General features: G+C 31.3%; 1 protein-coding gene across 3 annotated transcripts; it reads left to right on the forward strand.

Moving 5' to 3' along the window:
- Positions 1-2456: 2456 nt before the first annotated feature.
- RRF (ribosome recycling factor, chloroplast precursor) lies at positions 2457-6673 on the forward strand. 3 transcript variants are annotated; one of them, XM_022915374.2, is made up of 11 exons: positions 2457-2710; positions 2803-2956; positions 3102-3171; positions 3263-3358; positions 3713-3810; positions 3928-4039; positions 4822-4863; positions 5324-5380; positions 5487-5537; positions 6152-6208; positions 6348-6673. In XM_022915374.2, the coding sequence occupies exons 1-11, from the start codon at positions 2623-2625 to the stop codon at positions 6363-6365; spliced, it is 843 nt and encodes a 280-aa protein (XP_022771109.1). In that variant the 5' UTR covers positions 2457-2622; the 3' UTR covers positions 6366-6673. The 3 variants fall into 3 exon arrangements, 2 of the variants coding, with proteins under 2 accessions (XP_022771109.1, XP_022771106.1); XR_016332715.1 differs by having other exon boundaries at positions 2490-2710; positions 5324-5384; XM_022915371.2 differs by having other exon boundaries at positions 2490-2710; positions 6087-6208; positions 6348-6595.
- The last annotated feature ends 3616 nt before the right edge of the window (positions 6674-10289 follow it).

Raw genomic sequence — 10289 nt, forward strand, 5'->3', positions numbered from 1 at the left:
GGGGAGTGCAAGACACTACAAAAGCCAAAAGAGCGAGAGAGCTTGGAAATTAGTAAAGAGAAACCTCGGTGCGTCGCTTATATATATATATATAAAATAAGGAGGTTTTTTCCTATGATAATGATCTTAGTTCTAGTGTCACGGACCTAAAGGAGAATCTTGAATCTCACATCAAACATAATAGAAAGGTCACTGGGGTATAAAAGGGTTCACACTATCTCCATCTTGTGAGGCACCTTTTGTAGGATAAAACCGTGAGGCCAGGGGGCCAGAGCCGATAATATTTCACAAATGTGTGAATCGTGGTAGGAAGGCTGATCTGGGACGCCGAAAGGTTGAATGCCCAGGTCCCGAAGCCTCGCGGGTTCAAAGCTTGAGTCTCGACCCGTGACAAGTAGTATCAGAGCCAACCATAAACCGTTCGATTCACGCCAAGCACCTCGAGGGAGGTAGACAGGGTGACCAGCCTCTGTGACGAGGGTGTCACGAGGTTGAATGCAGGAGAATGTTACGGACCTAAGAGGGAGTCCTGAATCTCACATCGAACATAATAGGAAGGTCACTGAGATATAAAAGGGTTCACACTATCTTCGTCTTGTGAGGTGCCTTTTGTAAGATAAAATCGTGAGGTCAGGGAGATTAGAGCGGACAATACCTCACAAAAGTGTGAACTGTGGCAGAAAAGTTGATCTAAGACGTCGGAAGGGTGAATGCTCGGGTCTCGAAGCCGCGCGAGTTCGGAGCTTGAGTCTCGACCCGTGACACTAGCATCAAAAGGATGTATAATGGACTGCCAATAATATATAAAATAAAAAAAATCATTACTTCTACTTTTATCGAAGGGGCAAAGAATGAATATTAGGGATGATAATGAGTTGGAATGGAATTGAATAAATTTTATTTTTTTTGCCAGATTTAATTTTATAAAATAAATATTTAAATTTGATCCAATTTGACATTAAAATATTTTTTTTTATATTTGATCTAACCACATATATATATATAATTGTAATTGATCCAATTTGACTTGAAATTAATTTAATAATTTTAATTTAAAATAATATTTATAAAATATTATTTTTTAATATAAATTATATCTTAATTTTATATAAATATAGTATTTTTTTTAAGTTAATATCTTAAATTAAAGTATTGCATAATAATTTTATTAATATAATATATATAATTAAATAAATAATTAAAAAATTATATATATATATATATAAAATCAAGTTGGGGCTAAATTTTTTAAAACTCGACTTTAACTTTATTTTTAAAAAAATTTGATCATATCTGACCCAAAATTCAATTTACAACAACCATTTAAAATCGGATCGAAAGAAACCCAATATGATTGAATATTCTTGGCAACCCTAATCACCACCTTAAGGTAATGTTTGGATAAATATTTTATAAAAGAAAGGGAAGGAAAGAAAAGAGAGGAAAATAATTTTTTTAAAAATAAATAAAATGATATACCAATTATTTAGATAATTAAAATTAATAAAGGAAAAGAAAGAAAAAGAATCTTAACATCTATTGTTTAGATAAATAGTAAAAAAGAAAATAAATGATTTATTATAATAATTTTTTTCAATTATAACATTTCATTGCTTGTGATTTTAGCATACTCTTAGATCATGATATGTTTATCATATTTTATGACCTTACAATTGTTGTTATATCAATGATTTTTAATTAAATAAAATAAAAAAATATTTTCTAAATATGCATTGATGAATTTTTTTGTCATTGCAACATTTTTAACACACTATCACTTTGATGATGTATTCATATAAAAGTTATTAAATATAAAAAATGCAATCACATAAAAATATTACCTATCATAAACCCAAAAAATATGTTTATTCATATTCAATCATTCATCAAAATTAAATCGTCAAATAATTATAAAAATATTTATATTGAAAGAAACATATAAAATTTACTTAAAAAAAGAGATGGTTTTGAAAGAATTACATAAAATTTATGATGTGGTTCAGTTTTTTTTATTAAAATTTTAATATTATAAAAAGATAAATATAATAGTCTTTTTATAAAAATAAAAATTTTTTAACTTTCATTTATTTAACTTTTCCTCCAAATTAGAATATTAAAAAAGTAAAAATTACAAAAAAATCAAAGACTATTAAATTTCTACAATTTTTTCTTTCTTTTAAATTAAATATTTATTCAAATAAATTTTTTTTTGTTTCTATTATTTTTTTTTATTTCCCTCGATTTAAATATAGTGTAAATCAGGGACGTACATATGTGGGTTAGACTGAATCCGAACCCTCTAATTCCAACGGGAATATAATGGCGTGCCCTAATCTGGTTGTTTAAAGGCTCGGCCCACGATGTATTTGAAGCGTAGACTATCCAAACCCGTCCCGGCTCATACCTGCAAATAGATTTGGTGATAAAACCAGATTCGGCGCAGAACAAACGTAAACGTGCAACCAAACATAACCCACACCAGGAAGCTCCCGAGAGCGAAAGTCGAAAAGTTCTTATCCACATCCCCATAGCCTTCCATCCTTTCTTAGCTCGTTGACAAGCCAAGACCAAGCTCTCAGCTTTAAAACGCCAACAAAATCCATAACCATTTTCTGTTATCGAATGGCTGCGCCTTTTTCTTCAACGACCCCCTTTCGGTCCATTCTCAGGCCCAATCTTAATCCACCTAAATGCTTCCTCTCCCCTTCAGGTTTTCTATTCTTTCTCCTTTCAGTACGATTTTCAGTGTTTTTTTAGAGAGCATTGTTTTGTCGGTTAACGAGACAAGTTTTCCGCTAACAGATTGTTTCCGGATGGGGTTCGATTGCGTGAAGCGCCATTCCAGCAATGTTAATGTCTACTCATTGAGCTCGGCTGCAAACTACGCCAGGCTTCGTCAAGCCGCCGTTAAATTATCCGGCAAACCTGCCGTTGTTAAACATTTGCTACATAAAAGGCAAGTTGTTTACTGAAACTAGCTTTCTAAGTGTTTGAAGAAATGCTACAATGATTCTCTAAGATAGCACTGTGGTTTTTTCTCTTTCTCTTTCTTTTTTTTTTTTTTTTGTTTTTTAATATGTTTATTGTTTTGAAATGTGTAGAGTTGGAATCGTGAGGTGTGCAACTATTGAAGAAATCGCAGCAGCGAAATCTTCCATTGAGAAAGATGCTGTGAGTGTCTTTATTAATTCTAATAAAGGAATTTTTTAATAGAAGTGGGGTATAGAAATTATAGTTATTATTTTTTTCTCTCTTTTATCAGAAAGGGAGAATGGAGAAAACAATTGAGACAGTTCGAACCAATTTCAATTCCATTAGGACAGGGAGGGCAAATCCGGCAATGCTTGACAAAGTTGAGGTATTAGTTTTCGTATTACTTCACATGGTTCATTTGGGATTATGGGATGTTATGTAAGCAAGCTTTTTGAGAAAATGGTATGTCAAAACCATGTTTAGGACACTGTATAAAATATATTGAATTTGTTGATTCTAGGATTGAATTCTCATTATTCAATTTGAGGGGTCAGAGAAAGACAGAATTGCTTGCTTAATATTCATTAGTCTATATAGCTAATGATATTTATGTCTTTCAGATGAGAAGTTGATCTTAAAATGTTACATTGATTTCTTTTGGCTTAGCAAAGGTTACTAATTTGTTCTAAAGCTAAAATATCACCTTTTTCTTGAAAGATTTAATACTGTGCTGTTTTAGGTGGAATATTATGGAACTCCTGTCAGCTTAAAGAGTATTGCTCAAATAAGTACTCCTGATTCAAATTCTCTATTGGTTCAACCATATGACAAATCCAGGTATTGGGAAATCAGCGATGAACATTAGTTCAGATTTATCTTCTCATGTGTGTAGTGGGCATCTCTATGCTTTCTCTCTATGCCTTATACTATATTTTGACATGTAACATTTTTCAGCTTAAAGGCTATAGAGAAAGCAATAGTCAACTCTAATCTTGGTATGACTCCAAACAATGATGCTGAAGTCATTCGGATGTCTCTCCCTCAATTGACAACTGAAAGAAGAAAGGTATCTTTCCTTTTTCTTGATCATTTGGCATGTGGGGGACGAAAATTCTTTTTATAGCATCCCTTGATTTAAAATTATTTATTATAGAAGTATGCTATATTCAAATAATTATAATTTGCCTTTAAAATATTATTTTTTCCCTTAGTTCTCTTATGTGCTCTTCCTAAATAATACAATAATGCTGCCTAAAACTTTACCTTTTGGTGATCTTTTTTTTTTTTTTTATTTTTGCTGTTGTTTTTGTGAAAATTTTCGATACCACGTGTATTATGATCTCTCTCCATATATCTGTCTAATCGCATGACCTAGTCTAGTGAGTTAACCTGACCATTATTTATATAATTGCATGCAACTAACTCATTATTCTTTTTCTGCTTTACAGATAACCATGGGTATTTCTTTTTTGTTTGTGAAGCATGTAATATTCTAGCAGTGAGGCTTGGTTGTAAAACAAGCTTATCTTTTTGTTGATGTTGCTGCACTAGCGATGCACTATCACAAGTGCAAATACAGTGAAAAATTACCTGTGTTCTTGGAGCTACTTTGACCAAAATTTGCAAATCTTGTTATTTGCACAATTGAAAATTATGTTGGATATTCCTAAAGAAAACTGTTGGCAAGACATTCTTTTTTTAGTAGATAAAATGAAAGCATTAGTGGTAGACTTGATTTGCTAATATTTTGGGATATTGTATTTTCTTGAGTTGTACTTAGCAAAGTTTCTTGAACATGCTTCTAGAAAGTTTGATTATTTGTTTTCTCTATATTTTGCATGATTGCAGGAATTGTCAAAAGTGGTGGCCAAACAAGCTGAAGAAGGAAAGGTAACTTGAAACTTATGTAATTTTGGTTTGAAATTCAGCCACTAAACTTGATGATTACTTTTATCATTACACACTCTCTCTCTAAAAAAAAAAAAAGAAGCTTTTTGGATATTTAAGCTCAAGATACATGCATCCTGAATGATCCTAAAAGGAGTGTACTCATTAAGCAAAAGCAAGTGATGAAAGCAACCAACAATCAAATGGAGTGTAAATGTTCAACTTATAATTGGGTTGTCTTGGTCAGTAACCTTTAAATTAGATTGAGGCAAAAAAAACCTTGATGGCTTATAATTGTCTCCTAGCTCGTGGGAGAGCTAAGATTCACTTGTATTAATACATGAGTTTTTAAGCACATGCATTCTAAATTTGCATTTGTTGGGTTAATATTTTGTTCATGGTGGGTTGTAGACTATATTATGTTACTGATTTACTTAAATCATTGTCGGTCAACTGTTTATAGGTGGCAGTGAGGAACATAAGAAGAGATGCCCTTAAAGCCTATGAAAAGCTTGAGAAGGCTTGTAACTTTACAGTACCTTTGGTTCATGTTTCTTTGCTTTCTTTTACCTGGTTCATGTTTGTTGAATCATCTTTTGTTGACATTGTTTTTTTATTTTATCCAGGAGAAAAAGCTGTCTGAAGACAATGTGAAGGACTTATCACGTGATTTTCAGGTAACTTGAGATTTAACCTCTTTACCTTCAATTTCATCGTCATCTGTATCTATCTTTTGTGAACTAAATCAATGGAAGATGTGTTTTTGTCACTATAAGGTAGAACATAGATGCAATTGGTCGTTGGTCATGAAACTAATTAGCACTCTAAATGGCTTGGATGATACTGCTGAGATGATCCATAATGCCTGGGGTACTTTCACTATGTGGGTTCTATGATTTCATCCAAGAGGCATGAACAAAGTGTTATGGTTTTATGGACATTTGGTCACTCGTTTAACCAAATTCCCATTTCCTTGATGTTTGCAATAGCTTATCTGATACTGGTGCTATTACTTCCTGAGTGGAGAAAATGTATTATTGACCCTACAGGCAGTTACTCTGAATCCCTTTCAGCTGCCTGTTTTAGAGAACCCTAGAAGTATAGACTATATAGGCTTCTTATTTTATTTAATTTCTTTTCTGTTGATAACTCTATACCTGCAATACACGTGTTTTTGCATTGGTGCATACGCATTTATGCACATATATTTATGTTCCAATGAATAGGTCTATTTGGTGGTTTGCACATTCCTGATAGTACTCAAGTTTGTGAAACCTTCATTGTCACGCAGAAACTCACAGATGAGTATATCAAGAAGATTGATAGCATCTACAAGCAGAAAGAGAAGGTATGCTTTGTAAAAAAAAAAAGTCCATTTGTTTAAGAAAAACAACTCCACTATTTTTGCCATTCTTTTTTGCTTCAGATTTAACCTAATGCTCCTGTAATAAATTGATGTTTTTCGCATGTTTTTTATCTTGTGTCAGGAGTTGCTGACCGTCTAGTGGTTTTTGGTACAAAGATGTAAAGTGTTGAACTTCCTTTATATTGAGAGAAAAAAAAAAGTTGTCTTTGTTTTCTTTACTTCGGGTGGGGTTGGAATCTTGTGGTGCATGGTGCCTATACATACAAAAGATGATTTTGAAAATTCTTGTGCTAAGGGTAGATATCGTGTTTTGAAACGAAATGGAAAAATCGAAATCCATGACCTCTGTTTAAAGGTTGAATGTATGTATATTAATCTTCAAAACTCTTTAATGTCATGGCTGGACATAAACACGTTCTTATAAAAATTGTGTATGGTTTCCAATTATCTGTGGTCCTTTTGAGATTTTGAAGCCGTCTGATCTAAGAACTCTGTGCTGGTACTATCATATCCACATGTGGTGTATAATTGGCTACGTAACTGGTCTTCATTTTGTTTTGAACAACAAACAGCGTGAAACATTTGTGGATGAGGCCCAAGTTTGACAACGTTGTTTCACTTAATAAAGTTGGTGCTGGATCAGAAAATTTTTCTCAACAAAGCTTTCTTCAGTCGTGAACCAATGTCCTAAACCATATTTACTACAATTTTCCAACACATAAATGCATGTGCTGTATTGATTTAAAAGGTGGTTTTCTGCTTCCTGCAAAAAAAAAAAAAGAGCTTTTTATCTATACTGTGGATCAAATTTTCTAGCTTTTAACAAAAGATCTTAAAGGATTGCTTTATTTCACCAAGAATCTGTCTCTCCATCATAGGCCACCAGCCCAATATGCAATATGCACCAAGTTCTTTTACCACCCCTAAGAACAGAACCCATAACTCCTGATAGCTCTATCAACAGCACATTCTTGTTGCAAATTTAAGTTACCATAGACGACGCGGGTTCGCGACCTCTAGCCGAATCGACTGAAATAATTAGCTAGTCAGCATCTCTCTAGGGGTCCAGGATGTCTTTAAATATGCATGACATAATTCCAATATAAGAATCACGATAATTTTCTAACTTTTTTCATTTTCATCGAATCCAACTTAAAGCTGTCTTTCATAAACAATTCTTGGAAATTTTCTCACGAATAAACTAGTATCTGTCCCAATCCCAGGACCACTAGCATTGGTCCCTTTTGATCCAAGACAGTTTCTCTTATTATATTGTTTGTTCTCATTCCTTTTTATCCTTTTTTTTTTTTCAATTCATTTTCCAACTAGATCGCATACGGTAGAAGGAAGATGAGATGCTTTAATTTGTTTACTTTAAGTTGGGCAAATCATATGCCCCTTCTTCCACATTTCTATCCAACAAACAAAAAAGTAAAGAGGCTAATCTTTAATGCCATCATCACTCATCACCCCTCATTGCTTTTAAGTGATGTTATATGGAAAGTCGACTTCAATCTTGTGAAATAAGATCCAAGTGACCCCAACTCTCTTACATAAATCCTTGAAACTTTAGCTGAGAAAAAGCTCTCTGGTCCCAGCTTTCCACGGCTTATACCACCCTATTAAGTATTAACCAAAACTGGTGATCCGGGACTTAACCAAATGCTTCATTGTTATACTACAATCTAAAAGCAAAAATTAAAGTTTGGTGTGGAAATTTTTTTTTGTTTGAAAAGACACAAGTTACCTAATTAGAATTATTATTTCTACATCCCAAAACTTCTAAAGATCCATTTGAGAGTCTTTCTAATCGATTCTCACTATATTAAAAAAATACAATTTATGATTTTTATAAGTTAAATTATAAAATACACTTTTCAACGTGATGATGATCTTTTAATCGCATTTCCAAATAAAAACTTAGTATTTTACATTAGTATTATTTAATCTAACCTTTCAAATTTTGTGGTAATACTTGAGATAGAGGAATAGATGATGTTTCTTTGGAGCATCAACCTTATATTTTGCTAATGGAAGTCTTTCATTGTATTTCTTGTCTGGGCTACTCAACAAATAGTAAAGGGGAAAATTATTGTAAAAAGTTTTCGGTCATTGCACCTTGTTGGAATCAATATTTGGAATGTTTTGGGCTATGGGATCTATAAAGGGATGAAAAGAAACACAGGAAAAGACATTGTCTTGCACTCTGTGCCAATTCATTTGGTCAGAGAAGGCCATGTTTGCCGGTTCAACTCACATTACACGTCAAAGAGAAAACATCAATTCTCTTCCCACAGTCCCTAATTTTCACACCTTCTAAACTCTTCAGCCTTCTATTTTCTTCCATTTTCTTTAAAATGCATTTATACTGTTTCAAATTCCCAAGTTTTTGTTTTATTTTCACTATAGCATGTTATTAATTCTATATAAAACTTTTGTACTATACACTAATCTATTATTAAAAGTTAAAAAAAAAGAATCATAGTCTCCTCTAACCCTAACCCAACTCCAAAAATTAAAAAATTTATATGATTAAATAAACGACAAATAATTAACTGTAGACTTTTTTTTTAATTACTTGACCGTGTTAATTACTAATCTTTACAATCCATGGTGGAACAACAAACAAAAATAATAATAATAAAAAAAATGCTTACCACATCGACAAATCCATCAAGAGAAAAACATGTTTTCTACTTTTGTCTATTGAACCCATTGGGTCCAAATAATTTTATAATTTATATTGGTAATCTTGGTTTCATTATTTTAATTATTTTTTATTTTCTTATATGGTGGGATGATAGAACTTGTCTCAATCAACTAATATATTATATATTTTTTGTTTTAGTTGTGCATGTACATAAAATATAACAAAAGCAACGCTTAAGTCAAATTACAATAAAAAAAAAATTATATTAAGGAACAAATGAGGGTATGATTTAGTATAACGAAGATGAAATGCGCATATAATAATCATAACCTAATGTTGATGTGTGCCTAAACTTTGTTTAATATTTTCAAAGATAATTTTTAAGGGCTTCCTTAAAATTTTATTTAATGAATTAATTTTGAAATTTGGCAAGTGGAAAGAAGATGGATTCCTTTTCTGGGTTTAATTTATTTTTATTTTTTATTTATATTTACAAACACAAGGTATTGAAAAAGCCAAAGAAGCATGCTTTTATTACTTTTCTATTAATTATTAAATAATAATAATAATAATAAAAGAGAGAATGGTTTTTATTAAACTTTAAAAAAGGTTACCGTGCAAAGCCATCGACATTTAATAAAGGATTCTGGTGTAATTGAATTTCTTTTTATTAAAATAAGCACTTGCTTTGTTTCTTGTCCCTTTGTTTATTGGCATGGCCAAAAGATGAGGGAATATTATGCAAAGAGTTTGATTATTATTTTGAAAGAAATCAGGTCCGAATCAAGGTGTGTTTGCAACAATGGAGTATGGTAGGAGCTACAATGCTTACTCGATATCCTTAATATTCCTCTAACATTCATTGGCTTTAACAAAATAATCATCAGACTTTAAAAAGTTTTAACAAAAAAAAGTGTAAGAAAAGGTTAAATTTTGTATAATAATTCATGTTTTTAACCATAAAATGCATGATTAATTAAGAGAGCAACGAATTCTTAATTAAAAAAATTATGATTTGAATATTATTATCTTTTGATAAAATTAAAATATTAATATTGCAAGAGTTTTGATTAAGAAAATACTACTCATTTTATCCCATTTATATGTCCATCTTTGATTTTCACACATATTAAAAAAATTAAACTTTTATTTATTTAATGTTATAAATTTATTTTTTATACTAATGATGTAATACTTTTATTATAAAAATAAAAAAATGAAAAATAAAATTTAAATATAAAAAAGTAAACTATAAAGTGTTTAAAAAATAAAGACTTTCCTTCGAAACATTAAAAAAAAAAAAAAGATGGGCACCTAAAACGAGAAGGTGGAAGTATAGAATAATAGTTATCCCTTTTATTAATCCATCTACCTACAATTAAAATAAATAAAAGGAGAAAAAATCTACATTTT

The sequence above is a fragment of the Durio zibethinus genome, chromosome 23 (assembly GCF_047325235.1).
Source record: "Durio zibethinus cultivar Kanyao isolate XHJ-2024 chromosome 23, ASM4732523v1, whole genome shotgun sequence".
In the NCBI taxonomy this organism is placed as follows: Eukaryota; Viridiplantae; Streptophyta; class Magnoliopsida; order Malvales; family Malvaceae; genus Durio; species Durio zibethinus.